Here is a 26,442-nt window from a genome sequence, read left to right as displayed (position 1 = left end):
CCTGAAGATGAAAATATAATCTCTTTAGCTGCATAAATCCTTTACTGTTCCATTTAAAGACCAAAAAGAATTCAAGTATTAAACCATTTTCTATTTCACAGATACTAAGAACATGATTTCTTTCAATTAAGGCCTGGCAGATGTAGTTAATGGAACAGAGCTGTATTTGCTACATACCTGATGCTGCACCAAATGATACATTAATCACCCCTTCCCTTCTCCCTTTAGTACACTACTTAGTGACTTCTGTCCTTCAGACCAAATTATGCTGCATGTAGTTCAGCCAAGTAGCCTCACCCACATTTGTTTTTCCATTCAGATTATCCCATATGGCTACCTCCAGAATTACTTGTACTGCAATATAAAGAGATTTTAAGTCATGGGGATTTATCTTTAAAGGGGAAAAGGGGATTTGGCTATGGCTCCCTCTGACACTCGGGGAGCAGATGGGCTCCGAGACTCCCCTGCCAGTAAACGTTCAAGCAAGCTATGGGACACTGTGGAGCCAGCACAACGGTGCAAAGCAAAGGAAGCTGACTGGCCCTACACAAGAGGAGAGGGCAAAGAAAGGGGAAAATGTTGGTCAAAACCAAGGGCTGAGATGACACTGCTAGGGGAAAACACTCCTTTGGCTCCTTTCTTAAAACACCTAGATTCTTCTTGCTGCCTTTCAGAGATGAGTAGTGGCCATGTGCCAGAGTCTGGGGTCATAATGCTTTGCTGTCTCCCAACCGTCAAAGAGCAGCTTTAATCCTTATTGCATCAAGTCCTGATGAAAACACAAAACTAAGGAAAAAAAGTGAATAGAAGTAGGGGAAGAAAAAGTAAAATTTAAAAGTGGCTGAACAAATAAATATTTTCAGGACTCCTAAACAGTTAAATTATTCACAAATTAAAATAAGGCTCAAGGAAACAGGGTAGTCTTGGAAGAGAGACGAAGCTGAAATCCAGAATCTCCCTAATAACCCTACCAAGGGAAAATGATCTCTGATACATGTTGCTTATAAAAAAAAATTTCTCCTCAAAATCAACTATAGCCAAATATGCATGCCTTCGAATAACCATATCCTAAAATATACTGTGTTTAATCTAAAAGCTTGAAGGTTGACTTTGCAAATGTCATTGTCATATTGGGTTAAATATATTAAAGTACTTCAGCTGAAACTGTTACTGCCTCCCAGTTGCAGGTACAGATTTTGACTGGTTACTGCAAGGATGTTAAGTCTTCATGCATTGCTACTGTACAGGCATATGAAGCCGTAATGCAGACAGCCCAGCTGGGTTAACACTTCCGAAACAATCTTGATGTTTAGACACTGCAGTATTTGCAGTGCTGCCACATTCAACTTTATTACTGTATCACCACAGTGCTTTGCATACAATGCATGCTTTAGAGATGACTAATGCTGCAGTTCTCATTCTTCAGCAAGGGACACTTGTTCTAAAACACTGTCATTTATACAAAAGTAGTCTTCAAATGAGTAAGGACAGGCTGTCAGACAATATGCAATTAACTGAATGCTGAAACATGACTTTTACATGAAATTTAAGCACTTAGCTACAATCACTGATTTCTGTCAAGCTAAGCCATAAGATATACTTAAAGTACTTTGGAACCACCTGTGTAGCATGTACATTTTCCTCTCTGCACATAGTTAGCCACAAGTATGCAGCAAGATGTTTCTTTTAAATGACAATTAGCAATTAAGTCACAACCTTTTAGCATGCAGTAAGTTTACAGTGTCTTGAATCATTTAAAATTTTTGATTGCTACAAAGAGTGAAAAGGTAAAAACCCTACCACATTTTACATGAAAGGAAGGACTGAAAAATACATTATGCCAGTTTGTTCCAGATAAACACACAAATGCAAAAAAACAGTTTACGTTTTAGAGGTATTAGTGTTCCCTAGACAGTTATACCTGTTGGTGACTTGACAAGGAAACTAGGGCATCAGGGCACACAGGATGTTTATGCAGCCCATTTTATTAGGTCTACTCTTCTGATATGTTTGGATTGCCTCATTCTTAAGTTTTTCTTACCTATAAAAGTCATCTTGACTTTCAACACTGCCACCCCATAATGTTCTCATGGTCAAACTGATGAAATCTGGGCTAAATAAGCAGACAGTGAGGTGGACAGAAAACTAGCTGAGCTCTAAGGACTGTAATCAGCAGCACAAAGCTGAGCTGGAGGCCTGGACTGTCACTAGCTGTGCACCCCAGGAGCCAATATCAGGGCTAATACAATTGCACACCTTTATTCAAGACCTGGGTGATGGGACTGAGTGCATCCTCAGAAGGTCTGCAGATGATACAAGCCTGGGTGGCATGGCTGATGTGGCCCTCAGAGGGTCTTTGACAGGTGAAAGAAATGGGTCAACAGGAACCTGGTGAAGTTCAAAGGGAAATGCAAATTTCTGCATCTGGGGAAGAATAACCCCATGCATCAGTACTGTCTGGGGACCCAGCAGCTGGAAAGGAGCTTTGCAGAAGAGGACCTGGGAGTCCTTGGGCACAGACTGAAGTACAGGAAAGACTGCTTAAACATAAGGATTTTTTTTTACTTGAAAACTAAGTCACTGTAAGAGTGACTGAACAGCAGAAGAGGCTCCCCAGAGACATTATGGAGTCTCCATCATTGAAGATTTTCAAAACTTGAGTAAGATCGAGGAATCTGCTGTAGCTGAGCAGAGGGGTTGGGCTAGATGATCTCCAGACATCCTTTCCAACCTCAACTATTTGTGATTCCATACATGTTCCAGTCCAGTGTCCACCTGAAAAAGAACTCTTCTTCAAAACAGACAGAATAGAGGAGAGTTTGACTTCTGCCTTTTACCCAGTAGCAGTATATACTTGATGTTCCACTGCTGTACAGAGCTACCAAATACATATCAGGTGAAAAGCAAAGAACATTTAGACAAGCATCCTGCAAAGAAAAATCTGCCATCCTCCGCCCTCTGTTCCTTCAGCTTGAGGCTGTTCATTTATCTAGTGAGAGACAGAGAACAGCTTTACATTTGTTCATGCAAGCTTAGAGATAGCTTGTACAGCAGAGGTGTCCACAAGCTACAAGAATTAGATGGAGACCAACAATCCCTTTTGTACAAGGCAGACACTAGAGATGAACGACTCGATTTCTCACAACCACAGACAGAATGAGACTGTAGGTCCAGGGACTGAAACAGACCCCGAAGAATCATGAATTGCCTGTCTGTTACTCATTGCCTGCTATCAATAATAAAATGTCATCAGAGCCGATACAAAAACCTGCAGTGTTACAAACTGACCTGCATTTCAACTTCTCTTCCCCTCCTCCCACTTCTATGATATAATGGAACTCACTCACCACTCAGCAGCATTGTAATTAAATAATCAAAAAGCAAACAAATTTCACATCTGACAGTCCCCAGGAGAAAACTGATATACATGAAAAAAGCATTTTAGTTTACTTGGGGCCATTCTGGTAACAACAAGCTCAGAGGGATATAATTAGTACCCTGCAAGCCAGCATATGAAAAGGCTTAATTTAGCTGAAATCAGAACTAAAGAATAGCTATAGAAATTTAAAGTGAAGCCACAAATCCACACAGGACTGCCACAGCTAAGCGTTTTTATGATCAGGAATTCTAAAATCGTAATTCACATGTATTGCATTCTAATTTCCGCTTATCCAGCCAGGCGGGCGCTATTCTGGACCACCCTGAAATAGCTGAGGTTAATTCGAGGAGGTCAGTCTGTGGGTCTCTAGCAGTTCTCAGTGGCATGCAGGACAAGCACACAACACCGAGCAGGTTAATTCTGATTCTCCAAGTCTGCCGAATGGGTGCCTCCCTCTTCAATATAGCCTATATTCTTCTGCACATTAAATCCTTACAATTGTTTTGAAATGCTTATGGTTGGGAAAAGAAAGTCCTTATATCACAGACATTCCAACTAAGTTTTCTGGGAAAAAAAATAAGCTATCATAATCTTACTGGGAATACCATACTGATACTAGAGACTACTATTAAAGAAAGTAGAAAATAGCTCCACAATATTTACTCTGTTGTGACCAATGGCACATGCTATAAAGCAGCAGCCTTTAAGCTAACTTATCCTAACAAAGGAATCCCCACAAAGAAAGATTCAAGTGTCAGCAAAGACAGCTGCTGGAGGTGACAACGTGGACAACAGCTCAAGACAAACTGGATGCTACTGCTGTACCGTGTTAGACTGATCCCACCAAGAGGTAGCCTTTCCCAGAGCACTGTGGCTGATGTGGAATCCAGCACTAAATGCATTTGAAGGCTAGATTTTGATCATTTGCACTATACTACAGGCATGCATAAAAAATTCCAGACAGCAAGTTGTTCCAGCACATTTTGATTTTTCAAATACAAAGCAAAGGAAACATTTCAAAAACACCACTCAAAGCTTTGCTGCTCGCTATTAAGATTTGCTGTCAGCCTTTTTTGGTTGAAAAATGTTTATTGCTAAAGGTCACAGAATTGTCTCTATCAAACAAATTAAGAAATAAATGGCTGTTGACACTTCCAGATGATGATTCATCTGTCTAAGAGCTCCAATAACGCAAAGCAACACAGCTGCCTCTCAGGTATGCTGCAGACCACAGCAGCCACCAACTAACCCAGAAATCTGTCTTCACTCTTCTATCATTTTGTTAGCCAACTTCTCAACCCTTTTCCCAGCTACACCAAAAATTCTTTACTCCCAAGCTTAAAAACAGATGAAAAACATATGAAAGTAACATCTGTCAGAAAAAACACCGATGTGTGCAGTAGCCAGATTTCCATACTTACGATTTCTATTATTAGCAAAGCCCTCTTTACTTCATGTGAAGCAAAGATTCTCTGTGTATGAGGTACACAGATGAAAGACGCTGATGGATTGGCACTAACATCACCACCTGCAGAAATCCTTACGATAGAACAAGAGCACAACGCTAACAGAACCGCAGGGGCTGCTTGGCAAAGGCCACTGCATTTAACCCCAACACAGGTCAGTACACAAGAAATGCTAGCAAGACTGATATAGTCTCCTTGCCAGGGAAAGCCAAGTTTGTGAAGGTTAGTCTCTTTAAACAGTTTTTAAAGGGTTAGAGGTCTGTTTAGACAACCCTCAAGTGAAAGGTCATCATGAGGTACAGCAGACTATATCTGATATTTTATCTTGTCAGGGTAACCTCTTGATAAAAAAATTAATAATCAGTTTTTATTAAGCGAATATCCTTTTCATCTTTTGCTTTTCACTGGAGTTTATGATGACTGTTTACTGAACTCTTTAGGGAAGAAGCTGACATTTACTGTTCATACTATGCCTCTCTGGTCTCAAATGTGGCCTCTACTATAACTACATCCAACAGTGATTCTATAATTTTAGAAAAAAGATGCTGTTACAAATTTGTGGAACCACCATTTGAAACAGAAGCACAGCATTCCACCTTGCAGACAACACAGAGGACTAATCACATACGATTTTCAAAGAAAATCATGAAATGTCTCCTTATTCTTTTTACTGCTCAATGGTTCTGTGCACAGCAGTGATGATCATCAGCTTGGACACAGCGTTTGTATCACCTGCTCAATTTAATCATAAGAGACAGATAACCAGAGCAGTGGCCTAACAGTCCAAATCCAGGAACGTGGCCTCTCCAAACATACAACATGGAAAGTAAAAGTTTTCCTGGAGTCTCCACTCCTTCATGTCTTTCAGTTTGATGCATTAAATTATCAGTTCTCAGGTATCGGGTTGAAGTGTTTTCTTGTGGTATTTTTTTTATTCTTTCTAAATACATACAATGGATAAATTAAAACCAGAAAATTGTAACCAGCAGCCTTTCAAGTCAAGATAACATGTTTAGGACTTAACAGCCTCCTGAAGACTAAGGATCTATTTAAACCCAGGGTGGGATGTGGAAGTCAACCCCAGTGTGGTTAAGGAAGAACGCTGACTGCAGGAAAAGGAGCAGCAGCCAGCAGGAAACGCTACAGCGTAGATACAGAACTGACAGCAGTGAAGGAAAAGTGTTTCATCCTAATCAGCAATTGTCCCAACATGAATAGATCAACCAAGCTAGCAGGAAAACATTAGGTAAATAAAAATAAAATAAAGTTTTTTATTAGCACTCTCTGCCTGTGTATTGTTCTCCTCCCTCAACAGTTTAGCTCACTGTCCAACATCAGTAGTCTTCTATGTCCATCTATAAATAGGTGCTGCACACAAATTAATCTCGGCTACTTCTTGCAACCTTTGTATGAAAGATGGATGGCTGACAGAGAAGAGCTTGCATCTTATCAGAGGCAGGTGGAACAGCACAAGAGTGATCTGGATGAACAGCATATGTACAGGCTGATGAAGAGCAAGGGTGAGAGAGCCAGGAGTGCTCTCTTTCGCCTGGTCAGAAGGGCACATCTTGACAATAAGGAAAATAGATCCACAGGAAACCAGATTTCATTACTTCCACTTCTCTCAAAAGAAACTTGTTGACAATTGGTTACAGCATGAGCTTGTCTAATTTGCTTCTAGACTGAGTAGCACTAAAGAGACATTGTTAGAAGGGTGTGTTTTTTTTTTTTTTTTCTCCCCAGCTTAGTCTGAAAATCCTCTAAGGAAACACTTATTTCATATAACATTGATTTGTACAAACCAGCACACCTTGCTTGTAAGCTAATTAGAGACGTACTTTAGAACAAATACTACAGCTGTTGGGTAGTGGTTATTTGAAAGTCAGTATATGTCAGAATGCTAAATATTCACATGCTTGTTTCCAAGCTCATTTTAAGAGCTTCCTACATGTCAACTTTTTAGAGGTATATCCTTTAGTATCTCTTTTTCTCCCAGTTGAGTAATTTCAGTGGCAGGACTCTTGAACTCTGCAGATCATAAAGCTAAATAGTCTTAGTAATTTTAAAGGAGAAGATAGTATAGTTGCAAACAACTCAGCAAGCAAGAGCAGTCAAAGTTTTGCATGTTGCAGATTTACTTTTCAGGAGCACAAAATTCAGGAGAAAAGTCAGCCAAATCACAGTCAGTCTGAGGTGGAAACCTTTTATCAAGGCTTCTTTTACCATTCTCTGTGTCTAGGAAAAAATAGTAGAACATCAGAAGTGAGCTATTTCCTCCTCTTTTTTTGTTTTTGTATTCCAAGAATCAAACATTTAATCCTGGGTTTAAGTGTTAAGGGCTACACAGGCCCTTAGGAGAATATTAAAACCAGCTTCCCTGTTTATTCACATTGTCCAAAATGCAGGACAGCCCATGTCACCAGCAGCTAAACCAGCACAGACTGAATATGGAACATGAGGGTTTTTGCTGGAATTTTGGCCTTTCAAATGTACTGAAGCAAGGTTCACCAGAGCTCTGCTGCTGGCAAGTGAAAAACCTCACGTCATTATACACGTATTTGCAAGTTCATTGATTCCTTAAGGCAGGTAAACATAGGTGGAGTTGTTACATACAAATTATCATACCTCTGTCACTGAAGTCATCCACCAGCACTATCTCTGCTATCAGCTCAGGAGGGGAGCGGTTTAGGACACTGTGCACTGTCCGGAGGAGGGAGGACCATCCTTCATTGTGGAACGGTATTATCACACTAGTGTTTGGAAGCTTCTCCAGGTACAGCTTACTCTTGCAGCTGGACATAGGTAGAGTAAGGTTAAAAGGTGGTGTCAAAAACTACCAGCACTTCCATATTAATTACCATTAAGTAACTTAGTTCATCCTTTACTCGTCAAATTGATGCAAAGTGCCTGAAAAAAAAAATCACTTATCAAGCCAGTGTTGACCTGACCTAGACTACCTGGCCAAAACCTGACCATTTGATATGAAGTGGGGACTGTTAATGGCCAGTAGTGACACTTAATGACACAAAGTCAGAGGGATCTATAAAGTGTTGAAATGGCTTTTAAAGGAAACTGCAGATATAAGTTAGCATACAGAACTCTCAAAAATACTTGTTTTTCTTGTCCTTATACCTCAAAGATCATGAGGAAGAGGGATTTCTACAAAGCTGTTCCAGAAGTTGGATATATCTGTTCTAGGCACTATCATTACATTGGTTTAGCTTCCTTGTTCCCAGTCTTCAGAGAAACAAATCACTCTAATCACATGTATAAGTGTCATCCAACATTTTTAAATTAAATGTGCTAAGTAAGGATTTTGTATGACAACATTTTCCCTAAACAGTCCCAGAAGTTCAAGCTTTTGTGAACTACAGATGGAAGAGACAGGATAATTGCATGGTAAGAACTGCTTCATAAACAAACCCACCTCCATCGGTATTAGATCAGCCTCCAACCTTTGCCAAAGGCTTCCTGTGTCATGCTGGACAAATTATTCAAATCATACTTTCCCTAAGCAATCAATCTCGTCTTCCCCGTTTTTCAGCAGGTCTAGCTTGATACACAGGATCAGTTCTGCAGACAGAAGCAAAGAAAGCTGGGCTTTGAACACAAAGCACTGCAGAACTTGGAAAAGGCTGGAGAGTCAGTTCTGCAAAGTCCCCATATGGACCCCTTGAATTTGGGGGTATTTCCCCACAGCATTAATCTTAATTTTGAAATAGGGGTGCTGCTCCCTTGCCTTGTGGGAGTGTTTTCAAGGTAGCTTCATGAAGAAAATTCAAACTGCTGCAGTAACTGCAGTGTTTATTTTCCTGCAGGTGTGGCCCTATCAGTGGAGTTTGAACATTGTTAAAGAGGTAAGGATCTAAAGCCATACAATGAACAACTGTAGTTCAAAAATACTGAGCAGCTGTTCACTAGGGGACAAAACCCTATTTCATTCCCAGAACCCCAGGTGTCCAGTGCAAAACAGACAGAGGTGGATACATGAATAGAGATTTTTAGAATATACTGATGACATTGCCAGCAGGGCAGGCTGCCCTCTTTCCACTAGCAGGGGAGAGAGGTCGTACTCCACTCCCTGCTCTGCCACAAAATCTGACCTCTGCATAGCCTGCGCCAGAGCTGATTTGTAGACACCCTCCTCCCAGGCACTTGGTTAGGTTGCCACTAGGTGCACAATGCAGTGCATGCATGCAGGTAATTCCCTCTCTGCTCCCCGGAAGCGCAGATGGGAACAAAAGCGGCTCTGGCAGTGGCAGCTTTTTTCCTGGTACCTTTCCCAGGGAATGGAGAAGGATGCACCTATGTTACATAAGCTCAATAAATCTGTGATTACAGGAAGTGACTGTGGTGCCTGCATGAAAGGACAGTAGCTTATTCTGGGTCTAATGAATTGTCTTGGGATGCTGCCAAGAGCTTGCAGGCTGCGGCTGCAATGCACAGATGCAAGATGCAAAATAAAGCTGCATGGACTGCTTTCATCCAGCCCTTGGCATTGCAAACTTAACCTTCTTCTAAGATAGATACTAGCTATAATTCTCTTCCAATATGAAACAAGAGCCCCCAAATCTCTTCTAACTCTTCTTAAACTGGAATTCTCATTTTCTAACAAGTGAGAAACTTTAGCTATTAAGTTTAACTATTAAGCACGGAGAAAAAGTTTCCCTCCAGCTACCACACTTACAATTGCTTCACATACCTGCAAAATTAGTATTTAATATTAAAAAACACTTAAAGGAAATGTTAGCAGGGGAAGACATGACTGTTGAAACAAACAATTGTATGTGTGTGCCAGGCAGATCCAGTACATGCCCTCCCCCAGCCCCCTGATTAACAGGAAGCAGAGGTGACACACGATTGGGTATGTAAAGGCACACACACACCGTCTCAGAAGAGAGCAAACACAATGGCTGCTGCTTTGCCCTTTCTCACCCAAGCCAGCTGTTGGGAGGAATCCCAGCTGTGGCCCCAACGCTTAGGACAGGACAGATGCCGCATTTTTCCCCAGTTCCTCTTCCCCTTACACTTCCTGCTGCCTGCGGGCACATCTCCAAACGACTAAGTGTCTATTATCTCTTACTATTCCTAAAAAGCTAGGTAAAGTAAAAGGTCTAAGACAGCTCCTTTTTTTCTGGAATGCTCTCTATGGACTTTGTCTCAGCCTAACTTCATTATAAATTGCCCTCATCAACCTCCCAAATAACACAAACCATTCCATTTCAAATATATCTTTTTTAATGGGCACAGAGAATGCACAACAGACTTTTTCAGTCATAAATTCCTTTACTGCAAATCTCCATTATACGTAACCCCACTCCCTGCCCAGCTAATCCTAGCATCCATTATACACATAGTGTTTATCCTCTCCTTGAGATCTCCACAATTAAAATTCACTATGTTTGGGGAAAGGATGTGTCAAGCAACAAGCAAACCAGCTGCAGCAGCATCATTAATCACAGCTTAAGTTGTTGGTGACCCAGACATTTCACTTACTAATTTTAACTGGGGACTGAAGTTGGAACTTTCATATTTTAAAAAAGTTTAAATAGCCGGAATTAGCAACAAGGAGTCAGCAACTTTGGGAAACAATAGAGTATGTGAGGTAATATATTAAATCCTGAGATGAGGAAATACTGGCATTGTCTGATGTTTAAATTCACTGAGTCCATGGCAGCCCCTGTAAATGGAGGCCAGGTATAATTTAGGGTAGCAAACTCAAACTGTATTTCCTACAACTTGAGTATGGGCTGATCAACAAGCATCTTCAGTTACCTGATTTATCTCTGTGTTTAAACATTTCAGCTGCATGCCTAAAATATTTATGGAGCTATACTCACTACTGTGGTTTATGAGTATATATTGAAAAAGGGTGTCAAGCCAGTGTATTTGATTAGTTTGCTGTGACAGGTGAAGAGGTAATCTTTCATATGTGCAGCTAACAAATTATAAAGCCTGACTTTTGGAAATTATATCTCATGAATAAAGTAGATGTTGAATTCTGATTCACTAAATTGTGATCAAAACTGTTTTACACAAAACAAGCTTCCATTCAAATATCTAACAATGCTTTCAGATTAAGAACTGCACAAACAGAATTTAAACATGTCTCAGCTTTGTATAAACAAAGGTTAAATCCTAACCGAAGCACTTTTGCTAATGAAAAACTCCTCTGGCTTACACAAAATCCAGTTTGACACCATCCTAAGGAATAATGTCCAAAAATAGATTAACTCAAAAGCCAGCATTCAACATGAACTAGTTTCTACTCGTAAAGCCTGATAAGGTTTTTATGAGGAAGATGTCTAAGAAACTAATAAATAAATCCCAACAATTTCTTATAAAACTCTTCATACATAGTTGAATGGAGCCACTCAGATCTCCTGCTTCTGAGCATTTCAGGGTCATTTCCAGCTAGTGGCTGACATAAGAACTGGGCAGTGCTTAGTGACAAAGTCATCACCTGACTACACTTAGGGCACTTGTCAACTGAGTGGGACATTTACATCAGTTTCTACTACAGAAAGAAATAGTTTTACCTTATTAGTTGCTAAAAGCTGCTGGCTATGTCAGTAGGCTCAGAAACTGAACTGTCACATTGTGAGAGGTGAAGGAAATAGTTCACCTCTGGGTTAAGTTCAAGATCTCTTCTACACAGGCCTGCAAGTTTCTGGTAATTTTAAGTCTTTTGGAATCATAAGGGGATTTTTTTCCCCAGATTTGGTCTCCTGTATTTTCTGCTGCAATTACTATACACTGTTCTTTATGAAGGAGACAGCAGGACCCAGCTGTGAAAGGATTGTATTTCATGAATAAAGGTACAAGAGTCCATAACAAAAAAAGAACATTCTCCTGCAGATGTGATAATCTAGGGCTTGTAAACTTTCACACATAGAAATGCAAACTATATACTCACTTTGGATGTCTGATGTCTGGAAGGGAACGATTCAGAGAAATTTTATCACTCACAAAGATATTAAAGCCATTTTCCCTGTACGCCTGGTCCACTCGCTCTGCATCAGTCATTGGGTAAGGTTTCCCCTGTTCTCCATTTCCTATAGACAGACAGAAAGTAAACATGCATCATTACTACTAATTGGTGCTTAACTGGTCAGAAACTGATCCATATATTAAAAGAACAACAGTCATCTTATAGCCCTTTGAAAATTCCTTCATTAATTTTGTGCTTTATGCCATATTTAGCACTGGGACAACCATGTCAACCTAACAATTTTGACAAGCAGTTTTGCTATAAACCACTCATCTGTGCAAATCATAGAAGTCAAAAGTCTTCCTTCTAACATCAGAAACAGATGAAGGGGCTATGGCAATGCTATGGAGGATCTATAGAATGATTTTTGTTTTACTGCAGGAAGAATACATATGGTTTGAATACCTCACCACTGTTGCTTTTTTCAGCACAGATGGATATGTATATTTAACAACCTGAGCTTTTGCACAGAGGACGTAGAGCCCTTGCAGACACACCAGTATAAAGCGGTGACATTCAAAACAGGCCCTTTTATGTGAAACAAGACAAAAACACAGAACTATGGAATAAAACTCGTATGAACGTTATAATCTAGAACATTTTTTTATCCCTCCTTTTCATTCCTGGATCTCCCATTTTTTGGGAGAGGTACAGGTATATTCCATTTTTTTTGGTAAGTGTTTTAAAAACCAATACTGTACCTATCCTAAAAATACCAAGATGTTACCAATACATTTCCACCTCAAAATGGTTATTGTGGAGTTGGGGGAAAAGGCTTTAACTGGAATTAACACACGGTAACTGTTGCATCAAGTCAAAACCATCATCTTGACCCTCAAGTTGAAAATGCTGTTCTGTACTCAGCCTACAAAATAAAATCAAACTAAATTATAATCTGTATTAAAACATTTTTATAGTAATCTTACATACCTACACGCTCAGAGTCCCTCCTTATAGCTTCTTTGTTATGCCAATCCTTTTTCCTTTGTCCATCACCAAAGTAAAGGTCTTTCTTTTGCCTCATGTATGATGCCTTTTAAACAAAAGAATGGATATATTAAATATACAACATGTAAAACATTTCTTTAGCAGCCTTCCCTTCCTGTAAAATGAGATTAAACATATTCCTTAAGGTAAGACCATCACAAGCCAGAACAGGGTAAGGGAGAAAGCAAGTTTTGCTTGCCTAAGTACGGTACTTTAGCTACAGCTGTTAAGTGATATTTTTTTCAGGGCACCATCATGTATGCAGACCTGTATTCTTAATCAGGGGATCTATTAAAAACTCTCATTTTCATTTTGAAAACATCCAATGCATCTTACATCCCATTTAATTAACAAAAAAAGCTGTAATGGGAGACCTATCGCAGGATCATTATTAATGAGCACACTGCTATACCTGAATAAAATCAAAATAAGATTTAAAAGGTCATTTATTAAGACTCTTGCTGCTCACTTAAAAGCAAATTTTATACAAGGCATGAGACTGCACTGAACCTAATTAGAGCTCCTCTTTTCATTATGTTGTTTTCATGATGTCGTTCCTGAAATTCAAAAGCAATGGGTGCTTTGGAAACAAGTTCGCAAATGAAAGATGGGCTGAACTCAGGATCAAAGAGACTATGGTGTGTGGAAAGAAAACCATGATACATCTCAAACACTGACATCCTCAAAATCCAAGGGGGGAGATACATATACACACACACACATATATATATATAAATAAATAAAATATATATTTAAATAGGTTTTAGGGTCAAGAAGAGAACATCTTCACTGAGAATGAGTTTTCAGTTATGTTGTAATATGCTGGCAGAGTACAGAGTATAAATGCAAGCCATTTGTAGCCTCATTACTACAGAAGTAGTTACACAAAGAACTTAGAGCTCTGTTTTTCCCTTTTAATTCCTCATGACCTGCAGAGAGAGCTCCACAGGCTAGAACTTCCTAGAAAGAAAAAAAGCTTTCCTCCTTGGAAGGCAAGAGGTTTAAAGTCTCACTAATGGGTCAATCAAACCAAACAACCACCAAAAAACAACGGTTGGCATAGTAATCTCGCAGGGTTATCAGGCATCATTGGCATCCGGGACACAGATGATATTTGCCTGTCTACTTAAATTACAAACTCTTCATTTATTCATCCATTCATTTTCATGCCTAGATTTGTCTTGGAAAAATAGGACATTTGGACATTTTACTTGTTATTCCAAGGCACCAGACTTCAGCCTGATGCAGTTCACCTCAGTGCAGTCTGACAGATGAGCTCTGGTGAATCTTGCTGTGAGGTTTTGCAGATTATCCCCATTGTATCACCACCCTTCTACAACAGTCAGGAGAAAGGGTGCTCTGTGTATTAGCCTCCAAAGCCATCAGTGAAGACAGGTTTCAACAAAGATGTCAAAGGGAACTGGAGTGGCTGAATAGAGATACATTCTCTGCTCCCCCTGCTCTATTATGAGTGGTAACTCTTAGCACAGGAACTGCATGAAAACCATGAATTGTGCTGGTTGTATCACCATGCCAAAGGGTAATAAACCAGTGGTCTAAAAGTAAGAGAGCTCAATCTGACTAAAATCTAGCCTGTGAACTATTAGACCTTTTTTTTTTTCCTTCCACATAAGAGATTTTAAATCAATCTAGATGCTTTGAATCACAGTTCATAAAATGATTTACACCCAGCCTCTTGACATTTTGCATATGGTAACATACCTGGCAGAAGTCAAGTTTCATCCATGAAACCAGACACTCAGTTACACATTTCAATTAATGAACATCAATATTCAGAGCATTCCCATTCCTGCTCTCTGCAATTTAATTTTATTTTCACTGAAAGAGAGCTGATGGGCACTCAAGATGGACAAGCAGTCAGTGACACAGCCAGTTCACGAACTAAGAGCCTTCCACTTGTGCCACCCAGAGCTCACAAGGATATTCTCTAAAAAAATACTTATGATGCAATAAGATGGAGGGAAAGGAACACTCAGGGCGGCATGGGAAGCGCAGGACCACACTACAGGATGCAATTAACAGTGGTGAAAAACAGACAACAGCCAGAAAAGGCTGGTTAGCAGGAAAGGACAGGTACATCCACAAGAAAAGCGACCACTTTAAGAAAAATCCCAATAGAGCTACATTTAGATGGTGTACTTGATCTCTTTCATTTACTCCATGATTACTTAATTTTCTTCATCTTCGTTATCTGTTCTTTTATTTCCACACTGATTAAGTTATATGAATCAAAAGCAATAGCTCATTTTTGTGTTGTTAATTACCGTCCCTTCAGCGTATGAACTCTATTCTTCTAAATCCTTATTTCTGTTCAAATACAGAAACTGGCAGTGTACCTTCCTGAATTTCACTCTGCACCTATCAGGACATAAAATGAAGATTTCAAGGAACAATCCAATGTCTTCAGTTCACCTCTGACTGCACATGTTGAAGACTTGCATTTACTGAGGTAAAGAGGCTTCATGAGAGGTGCTGCAAAAGCCTCACCAATTCTCATCATGCAGGAGGAGGTAAGTACAGCTCCAGAGTAGCAGAGCTGTGGTGAAAAACTGCCCTCTCCTTTTCTGGAAGGACTCATCTGAACTCACCAGATATCAAACAAAATCGCTGAACCTGCATTGAGGTTTTCTAGCCATTCCATTAAACACCACTGTTCCTATGTGAATTTCTACCTGCTGATAGCAAAAAAGTACTTTTAAGTGCCAAGATTATGTGTGAGCCAGGAGACAAATGTGCAAGAAAGCACTGGGAGGGCAAATTGAACACAGTGGACAACAGCACTTCTGGAGCAAAACTAAGCATGCAGCTAGTCCTTGGGTCAACCTGAGGCTGGTGCCAGCAATCACAGAGCACATTGAAAGACATGCAGGGTATGTGCCAACACCAGCAGCTTGGTTATTTTTGGTGTAAAACAGATTAAATTTTCAGCACCATGAATCAGCCACCCTGTGCTACTGAAACAGTCCAGCATGTCTACTTGTCTGGCCACTACAGTGGTTTCTAATTTTTCAGACGTCACCCTCTTGATCATCCTCACTAAATAAAACCCACAGAGCACACTACCGTTGTGTGAGATTTTTGCCTCTGTTTTGCAAGATCCTTGCTTTGTCAGGTCTGCTCACTGGCTAGTTTCCTCTCCAGGATACTCCCCTGCCAGGAAAAGTCCTGGAAAGCTCTTGCAGACCAGAGCACCTCCTTGCCAGGAGAGTTTTGCCAACTTTCTGGGTGCTAGGCTTGTGCACAAGTGTCATACTGGGCACAGGAACAACTGGCAAGTTCAAAACTTCAATATTTTAAGTCTTTTTTTGTCTCTTGTTTATAGCACTCCAGTCTGAATGAGCACACCAGGAGAATTGCTTACAATGCCACTATCCCCTCTGCCTTTTGCGGCAATTCAACACATGTAAAGCCCTTAACAGCAGTTACTCTAGAAATCCCACCCACCACTGAAGAGAAGAGCATTGTAGAATTGAATCTGAAAGGAGAAACACACAGCGTGACTCTGAGCCTCATGACACCCACTCTACACATGGTAACCCAGCACCCTATGCTAAGTCCCTATGAAGTGACCAGGGCAAGTCAAGCACACTGAAGAAAGAGAGGAAGAGACACCTACCAGCAAAAAGGCATCCAAGCTGTCTAACAGGACACTGGTAAGAGTGCTTTAAATCCCACGACTCCTTGGGACTCAGACAACTTAAACTAGAATTGCAGAGGCACCTCCCTTCCCTCTGAACTCTAGACTCTAGCCTGAAAGTGTCCCTTAGAAGACAGCCATCCACTGCTGCAGGTACCTGTGTGGATTGCTCTTGAGCTGCCCTCCACAGCGGCTCTCAGGAGATGGGATACAGGTTCAAAGTACACCCCAAAAGATTCACACCAACATCTCCAGCATCCTCTGGAGGGAAGCTGCATCACCGGGTTGTTTCAGGAGGGGTGTCTCACACCATTACAATGCTGTACCATCAAAACAGCCAATGGTCATCAGGCCAAGCAGCAACCTAAAGCTATTAAAAAGCAGTTCCAGCGATCCCTGCTCAGGGTGAGCACCCCCAGGCTCTGGGCTGGAGTCTCCCTTGTATTTGTATGCTCAAAATAGGATAATGTGAACAGGGAAGCAAATTTTCTACATAGCTTCAAGCCATTCTTCAGAAAGGTCAGCAACATGCATTTAAGTACCCTCAGAGCAAGCAACAACCCAACGCAAACAATTTAAACACTGAAATACCAAGTGAAAGCAGGCAGTAGCATGCCATCCTCCAGCATTGTTAAAAAAAAAAAAGGTGGGGAAAAATCAGAGACTGCCACTGTATTATGAAGAGAGTACAAATGAGGCAGGCGGATAGCAGAAAGTCTAGCAAGTAGATGTACTATTTCTCTCAGTCCCAAATTAATTTACACACAAAAACATCTTTGAGCTAGGCTAAGCTAAACCCTGCCAAGGCCACACATCAAGAGAAAAACTTCAATAATTTGTAAACTCTAAAATAAGCAAGAGGGGAAACTGTGGAGTACATGCATCAGTTATTCAGACCTTTCCAAACTATAGTGTTGGACTTTGGAGGCACACAGAATAAGTGTTATTGATCCTTAAGTCCTGAGGAACAGGCTCTGTACAGCTCTATCTTGGAGACTCAGAAGAACCGACTTTTACCTCATGTTTTACCTCATGGCACCAGTAAAGTAAAATAAGGACTGCGTAGGGTAACTCATTATCTGTTCCTCTGCCTGCAGTGCTCGTGATGTTACTGCCCTGTGCAACTAAAGACAAATGAGATTCACACAAGATAAATACATTAATCTCTGTTGGCTCGGCTATACCTCTCAAGTGGCTTTTAAAATCTCGAAGGGTAGACACAGCTGCAGATGGTCATGACAGACATGCTGCATTCTGGAGCTTTTTTGGTCTTGGGCAGAGAAGTTACATTAGTCAAACCAATTCAGAAATGCTCCATTAAATTTAATTCAAGTTGGGTAAATGTTAAGAGGTTAGAATATTTCTAACTGCATCCCCTGCAAGCAAAGATATAATGCTTATATTGGTTTTGTACAGTGCTATTAAAATACAGTATCTGAAAAGTCTGCTGTGAGTCACTGACAAGTTCTGTCAACAATGTCTGAACGTTAATTTTGATGTGACTTTCAGTGCTAGAAAATGAATATCAGTGTCTTTGCTTCAGTGACCTTGCCAGCACCCACGATCCACATAGCCCCCAAGGGAAGGTGTAGCTGCAGCAGGCTGATTAGTGTCATATTTCTTGTTAAGAATCACACTTTCAACTTAATTTCAGCAGTCTACCAAAAACAGTCAGTGTGAATGATAAAATACTGCCTTCCCTGCCTCGACTGCAATTTTTATGCTCATGTCATCACTATTAGCAGAGCAGTGTGTAAAGGTGCAGGCAGCATGCCATCATGGGCACAGGGAAGATATGCATATACGCGCTCAAAGACTGTGAAAATGGGCAGGTTGCTGACATTGATGTTATTTTGGAAGCTCCTTTCCTCCCTCCATCCCCCCTTTTCTTTTTTTCCTCTTTGTAAAAGATGTCTGAGCTCTAGAAATCCAGACACAGTACACAGGGACCAGAATGTTGCTATTTTTAGTGGTTTCTTTCAGGGATGCTGCATGCGATTTGACTCAATTATGCAAATTACGTAACTTGATAATACCCCTTCAACAGACGCTCTAGACTGTGATATCTAAGCAATCTGCAAAACACAGCAAGTTTCTTAGGACTGACTTTTGCTTTAACTGTTAAACAAGCATCTCATTTGTTGGGAGCTATGTTATCTGTAATGCTGTATTTCATATCAATTTTCACTTTTATGCTAATTTCTCAATAATTCTAATTACATCGCAGGAGACATAACAATTTTGTCCAAACCTCACCAGCACAAACCCCCCTGATCTGCATTTTAACTGTGGAATACAGTGATCATTCTTCAAACATTGTAGTTATCAATGCTGCCCTGCTGAGGTAAATTTGCATTACAGATCTGGATTTCTGTCCCTATAAAATAGGTCAGCAAGGCTATAGACTTTGCAATTTTCTATTTTGCTCTACCTTACCTTCTCATTTTGCAAAAATCTCTTAGCTTTTGAAATGGTCAGTTGTAAACAGCAATGCAAAAAGGATATTTCAAAGCATGAAGGGTTCATTATGATCACCTAGTCAAGCTATGTAAGTGCACAAGCCATTGAATTTTATCCATTATCTCCTACAGCAATCCCATAAGTTCTATTTCAGCTCAAGCACATTTTGTTTTCCTTAAGAACTGCAAGTTGTTTACCACTAAGGAGTGATTACTTCTCCAGCAATATCTTAAACTAATCTCCTGCACGCTTCCATACTTCATTTTTAAAAATCTGAAAATGAATTAAAGTAGAAAGGCATATTAAGCAATACATTGAAAATGGATTTAGACAGATTGCTGTAAATAAGCCCCTTCTGTTGTCTACCATGCTGTTACTTAACATGCCGCCAAAGCAATTGATCAGCATTCAAATGCCAAATGCACAAAAATGGAATTTTAATTTTTTGTTTAATCACTATTTAGTGTGCCTGCCTCCAGCCAGAATAAAAGAAGGGTGGATGGAAACGTAAGCCAAGAGTTTTCTACACATGAGTAAAAAAAAAAAAAAAAAGATTTGCTGAAATGCATACACTAATCCTAATGCTGTACAGATCTCAAACCCTGTTCAAACATTTGTTTTGCTGATTTATTATCTTCTTTTAAACCAAGGAGCTATGACCAGACCCAAGAAGCTATGATCTTTGGAGACAGTGGTAAAGGGGGCATCAGGTCCATCCCATGTCTCTTCATTTATCTTAGCACTTCAACAAGTATAACTTGCATTTATATCCTACAACTAGACGCCAAAGATGACAAAACAAACTGGAAAAAAAAACAAAAAAAAAACCCAAAACCACACCACACAAACACAACAACAGGGAAAGGCAGAGCAAATAAACAATTCCTCTATTTATTAAAGGAAGTTGCAACCTGAGGTGGACCCAGTGGAAGACTCAAGAGCACACACTTAGGATACAACCTAGTTGTCACGATCTGTGCTATGGCAAAGCAGAAATCAGAATCATAGGCAGCTTCTCTCCAGTCTTTTGAAACCTGAAGTACCCAAGAGTTTCAGAAGGCAGGAAATGAGAGAGAAGCCAGGTCTGGCAGAAACCAGGAAGAATCCTCCCTCTCACTGCAGTGAGAAGCCTAGGTTTTAATGATGGTGGGACCATCCACACTAAATATAGGTAACCTTTTCACAAATAAACAGATATTAAGTCTTATTGCACCATGAAGAAATAAAATTCTTTTTGGTTTGTCAGAGATCTATTAGTATGTGTTGAACAACAAATTTGTACAACACCCATGCAGCACAAACAGCCTTCATCCTCCGTACTGGCATGAAAACAGCTGAGCATTTCAGATGAACTAATGAAAAATAAAAATATCTCCAACATCAAGTGGAAGCATTCCTAGTTCAGGAAGTTTAACTTTACCTTGGTCAGTTGAAGCTCTTCATTGACTGGAACAGGAGATAGCATACTACTAGAAAAAGCAAGCTGCTAAAAGCCCATCATGCAATTTACCCTAGTGTTTTCAAAAGGTTAATTCTTGAAGTTATTTCAGTCCATCAAAAATGTAAAAGCTACATTAACATAATCCATACTTTCAACATTTCAGGAACTATTAAAAGGCAATGCAGGACTAAATGGCAGCACATTATGTAGAATGATTAAGTGCTTTCAAAGACAAAAAAGCCAAGTACATCTTCACAGCTGTGTTGCAACTCAGATCCAAGCAACAGGTTTGAACCAGACCTAAAAGCTTCCTGCATGATGCTACCATGTGGCCATCACGATGTTCTTTCCCACCTGAAATACCAGTAATATTGAAACCCACATGTTCAGATTAGTGCTTTGCTTTGAGAAAGCCACACACTGGGGTATGAAAACTGCCTGCTTCCTTCAAAAAGTAGAGCCACAGCTACTGCTGGTACTCCTCGATCAGTCCTTACCCCATGTCAGCTAATTAAACCACAGCTGGACCAGAACCAGCCGAACAGATCAATGCACACAAACAAAAAACAGATCCTTTTCTGATATTTTTATCTTGAGCTGCTATTAAACCAATATGTTCCTTGCAGAAAGCCAAGCATGCTGCTCCTTGGACAGGACAGCCTACTGATTAAGCATTACCCAATTGTAGCTGACTGTACTTTTTCATGCAGAAAGCTTTTTGTATCAAGTGTTAGAACAGTACTTGCTTGAACTGAAACCTTTTCCCGCTCTTTAAATTCCTTCAGTTAACAAGTTTTACTCAACCTCAACTGCCGAAAATCCCTTAGCACAATCAAAATTTTATCTGCCAAAAAGTCCTGGCTCATCAGCTGATTAAAGCATAGATGTCAGTTGAGGATGGTGATGACATCCAGCTTGGTCATCTATCTCTACCAAAAACCTTACACTTTGTTCTTCACTTACCTTTAAAAATAATATTACAGTCTTGCAGTGTTTGCTATTCTGAACTTACCGTTTGACTAATTTAATCCAGGCCTCCAAATACACAGTCCCTTTCCAAAGTCCGTGCAGAGCACCAAGCGGCAAGTTCTTCCCTGGGTTTTAGCACACCTTGTGATAGCACAGCAGTTTCAGTCTCAGACTTCTCTTTCAGCTGTTAAAAACCCAGCTGGCCTAGTTTTAGACTTCAGAACAGGACTCATTGCTTTCATTTGCCCACAACAGCTTTCTCATCTTTTCTGTTCACTAAAACATTTACAGACCTTCCCATCTACAGAAATGCTCCATTTCCCAGAGTAGCACGTCTCAGGGATCTGCTAAAAACCGTGAAATAAGCTCCTGCAGGCATTTAGTTGCATCAAAAACCTCATTTTCCCCCTCCAGCAATAAACACATTTCTTTGACCTTGCTTTAAGATGCAGCAACACATAAAATTCCCAAATAAGACGTCACTGCCTGGGCTACTCTACGGTCAAGATGGGAAACAACCCGTTACTCACCCTGCCTGAGGTATGGCAGCCCCAGGAGGGGCTTTGACAACAAATACATGAAGTATGAAGATGTAGACAAAAGTGATCTCTGAACTGCCATTTCAGATGAGATTAAAGGCTTCCCACCCCTCCTACCTTCCCTTTCTGCTCTACATGCTTTCTGGAAACTTAAAACTAGGTGAGCCCTCCCAAGGAACCAACATACATGGAGTAATTTATCGTGTGTCCAAGAGCTGGTTTTTGACCACAACTCCTGGCAGAAGCTAGGAGTATGAAATCCATAGAGATGTACTTTGTTTTTCACAGCATTTAGCGCTATCTGAAGCTGTCTTAAATACAACCAGCCTTATATTCAGAGACGGAAGAGTGAACAAGCTGGTTTGGAGATCAATTTGAGAAACGGACATTTGAAGCGGAACCCTCCAGATGTCCGCATATATCCACGCTCCATTTAACAGGAGCAAACGGCACACAGGCTGTAGTGGTTTTCTGTAAAGACACACTTCAGAGGACCGTTTCTGAAACCTGACTTGCCAGTTAGACTCACAGATTATGTTGCATATGCAGAAACATTTGAATAATCTGCAATAAGACTTAACAAAAATGCAGGATACAAAACGTATTAATTCCCTCATTTCCACGAATTCCCTGTACTCAAGTTACAAACTCCCAATCAGATTATGGAATGTTAAGCCAGTCAAGAACTGCACAGATGAACACAGCTTCCAAATATTTTGAATACTAGTAGAGAATCAAACCATATATCATACTAGCAGAAATCTCATTAAGGATACAACACAACGAACATCCCATATATCCTCAACACAGAAATAGTACGCAGAAGTGAAATTCACAGCGCTCAGACAACCAATACAAGATTACAACTAGGCTTGGTGCTGCATGTAGGTGGACCTGGCAAACGTGAGACTGCAAATTTTATTTTGTTCAGTTTACAAAAAAATTTGCAGCATTTGTAATTATCTGAATGAGAAAATAACTATGACAATGTGCCTTTCACAAAATGGAATCTACCTGGATGGGCACCGGGCCCTTGGGAAACCCCGGTATAAGTGGTATTAAAAAAGAGATGGCTGCTAATGGTCCTACAATCTTTGAAGCAGGACAGGACAAAACCTATCTGCTAGATACCCAAAGGAAGAAGTCTAAATATTTTCTGTAGACACACAAATTAAGCGAAAACCACTAAATTTTGGGACTTAGCAATGTGCAAACTATACTATCAGAATGTCTTGCATTTTGTGATAGAGAAAGGCACAAGACAAGAGACTGCATGATAACATGTTTTCTGAGGTAGGATGAGCAAGGCAGTTTGAAAGCTTGCCAACAGTTATAGTTCATAATAGTAAACAGAAGCAATCTGGATTTTGCCCGGAAAGGCAGGCAGAGCACTGTAAGATATCCATAAGCCTCTCAGAGCTTCAGCAATCTTTATAACAGCTGACAGTGTAGATCAGGTATTTACCTTTCTTCTTGGAAATTGTGCTGATGCCATACTTATTCAAACAAAATTCAAGCGCACATTACAGAAGTTTGATGCCCTGGTGAGGGGCAAAGATTTGTCAGCATGTGGAGTACATGGACTTCAGAAAGGTTAATATCACTGTCCTGAAATACTCCAAAAAGGTAAAAAAACCAAACAAACCAAACCCAACATTCATTGCTACTGAAAACCACATTCGATCTATACAAAAGCTATGTAACAGATATGACTCAAAAACTGGAATAAGAACCATAATTCCCATTTAGTTGTCTGCCAGGTACTGAGATTTCACGGTTTATGTCAGCAGACAGAGTGCCTCCCATAGCAAGCTGCACATGAAGCTTAGAAATTGCTTTTTCCCTAATGAATTTTGAAATATACTGGAAAAGTCTGTATTTTAGATTTTTTTCCAGAGCCGTTATCCATCATTAGGAGCTACACACAGAATTATAGAAATATCTCCTATCAGAAATTTGAAAGGAGGTACAATTTGACTGAGAATGCCGATGTCCTCTGCGTAAGTCAGACCTAATACCTGAGGATGTCAAAACATCTACCAGTGGCATTCACCTGCTAGTACAGAAAATAATCCCCAGATATGCTATGCCAGCTCATCCTGCTCAGCAGATCACAGCTGCAGTTTAACAATAAACTGTCCCTGGAAATGTGGCCAGGTGACACAGGACCCCCTTGCACCTCCTCTGACAAAGTCCCAGGCCAAATGATTCTAGGGAGAACTTCAGGTATCAAGAGGCTTATAGGTATTTTCAGAGAGTATTTCCCCCCTTCAGTTATCTACTGCTACCAGGAACAATACCTTGTTCACATAATACTTAAACATCACTTGAACAAAATAGTTCTCGCTAACTCCAATAAAAAAAAAAAGAGAATCACAAGTAGTTTTCTATTTTATTTTCCACACTCTTTACAAAGTACCTTCAGTGCTGACACTGCTTGTTTGCCTTCCAGTCATTGGGCAACTGACAGTACCTGTAAACAATCACTGTGACAGCTTTGGTTTAGGAAAAAATAGAAACCATTGTTTTCAATTAAACATTTTACTTCAGGTGGTACTCTGAAGGAGCCCACCTTTTGCTTTGCTTCCTGATTCACACTGTTAGCATCAGTCTCAGCACAGCTTTTTGTTAGCATCAATGCAGCAAACCCACATTTTTCTAGTTGTCACCAACAGAATACCACTATTTTCCTTTTAGCTATTTTAAGGATTTTAAAGTAAATTCTTTACCAACTTCTGGCAGACTTGATGCTTCTTGACAATGTTATGTTAAACTGAAAACATCAGCACTAAAAAAGCAACATTTAACACGCCTCTTCTTCCCAAGAAGTTATTTAACTGCTGTTCAGACAACTAGTACATTGCACCCAACAACAGCAAGCACACAGATCTACGCCAGGATTAATCACACTCCTCTCAGAATCAGACTTACTGCTATTACCCCAGTTACTCAAAAAAATCTGAGCCATGCTACCTCCAATTTCCCCATGTTTATGCTGTCAGATCATTTGATGTATTTGTGCTTTGTTTGCATCTCCAGCTTCTCCCTGTACAGAAGGCAGCACACAGCATCACTGCCCTTGATGGTGAGGAGGAGTCCTGCTGTACACTGCAGCGCTGAGCAGCTGGGCAATAGCTGTAGGAAACTTGTACCATTACAGAGTTTCTGTAAGCAGTTTTTCTCATCAGGAAGCACGAGCCGCTCCTTGAGACCAGGCACAAACTGCGTTATTCCACTGAGAACAAACAGGTGAGAACAAAAATCCTAACTTCAGTCTTCAACCTCTTCTAGAAAACCAAGCCACCACTGATGGGTTGCAAAGATGACTTGCAGAACATGCACATCACATGATTAAGGACTAAAACCCCACCATGAACCATATGGGGAAGGTTATCCCATGGAAAGTTCTGTGCACCTTAAAAATAAATTGCATTTACAAGGATGAATAGAGACTCCTCACCAGTTAAAAGCTGAAGTGCCAAGTACACGTAGCCAGCAAGAGAACGTCTACCACCCTTTCGCCACTCCTACCTCGACAAGGAAAGCATTGGCAGAACTCCCTGCAGTACTTGTGTGCACCGTATGTGCCATCTGATTGCACTCCCTAGGTTTAATACTTCTCTCCTAAACAAGCTGCTCAAGAGGTCTGACTCTACCCTTTTCAAATACAGCATGAAACTGTGAACATCATGCATCTTCATGCCATCCCAAGGCTTTTATTTGTCCATGCCCCCACCCTGGGCTGAGATGAGTTTGACCTAAGGCCAGGAAAGGATCAAGTAACCTCCACTGAAACGTTAAATTGAGAGGCCAAATCCTGCACAGGTACATTGGTCCCTCCTACAGATGCTATCCAGTAGTGATCACCACTTGACAAGGGCAGCTGCAAGCTGCAGTATGTCAAGAAACAACCTGGTTGCTCATAGTGCCAGTTCAGCAGGAGGGCACACTAAGCCTGGTTAGGGTACAATAGGGAAAAAATAGAAACCAGTAAAATAAATTGGCTGGGCCTGTGAAGAAGCTGGTTGACAGTCTCAGGGTACCTGTGGAAGATGGATGGGATTTCTGAAAGGTAATGAACACACCCAGGGAAATAAGGAAAAGCAGGGCTGGGAATGCAGATACCAAAATATTGTACATGCCTAAAAGGTGACAAATCACTTCTGAGTGTCATCTTAAAAATGAACAACAGCTACTAACTACAGCAGCGTCGGGATTAAAAACTAAGAAACAAGCAGATTCTTTCTGAGACAGGTAACAACTTGGCAGACAGGAGAGAGAAGAGATGCATCACTCCACTCAGTGACGCAAACCTGAGTATACCAAATCTTGTTATTGTTAATATCCAAATTGGAATTCACTTAAATCTAATCAAAATTTATACATTTTGATGCAAGCATTCAGGTCGTGTTGAAACGATCTTTGCCAGAGTCTTTCTAGACCCTGTAAAATTACCTATTGATTTCAATACTGGAATGAAAAGCATGCTTGTTAAATCTGCTGACGTTGCCAGCTAAGGGGAGAATAGAATTAAAATTCAAAAGTGGTCCTG

At 40.4% G+C, this 26,442-nt stretch overlaps 1 protein-coding gene across 1 annotated transcript in view; it reads right to left on the bottom strand.

The window, feature by feature from the left end:
• Positions 1 to 26,442, bottom strand: part of GALNT10 (polypeptide N-acetylgalactosaminyltransferase 10) — an 89,982-nt gene that overhangs the window by 35,171 nt on the left and 28,369 nt on the right. Inside the window, exons 2-4 of the mRNA XM_033006209.2 lie at positions 12,767 to 12,869; positions 11,762 to 11,900; positions 7,471 to 7,637 (exon numbers count right to left, since the gene is read on the bottom strand). Coding sequence (XP_032862100.2) covers positions 7,471 to 7,637; positions 11,762 to 11,900; positions 12,767 to 12,869 — 409 coding nt within the window. The remainder of the gene's footprint in view (positions 1 to 7,470; positions 7,638 to 11,761; positions 11,901 to 12,766; positions 12,870 to 26,442) is intronic.

The sequence above is a fragment of the Tyto alba genome, unplaced genomic scaffold, assembly GCF_018691265.1.
Source record: "Tyto alba isolate M040663 unplaced genomic scaffold, T.alba_DEE_v4.0 Super-Scaffold_17, whole genome shotgun sequence".
Lineage (NCBI taxonomy): Eukaryota > Metazoa > Chordata > Aves > Strigiformes > Tytonidae > Tyto > Tyto alba.
The sequence above is the reverse complement of the archived record's forward strand: the minus strand, read 5'-3'. Positions and strand labels throughout refer to the sequence as shown.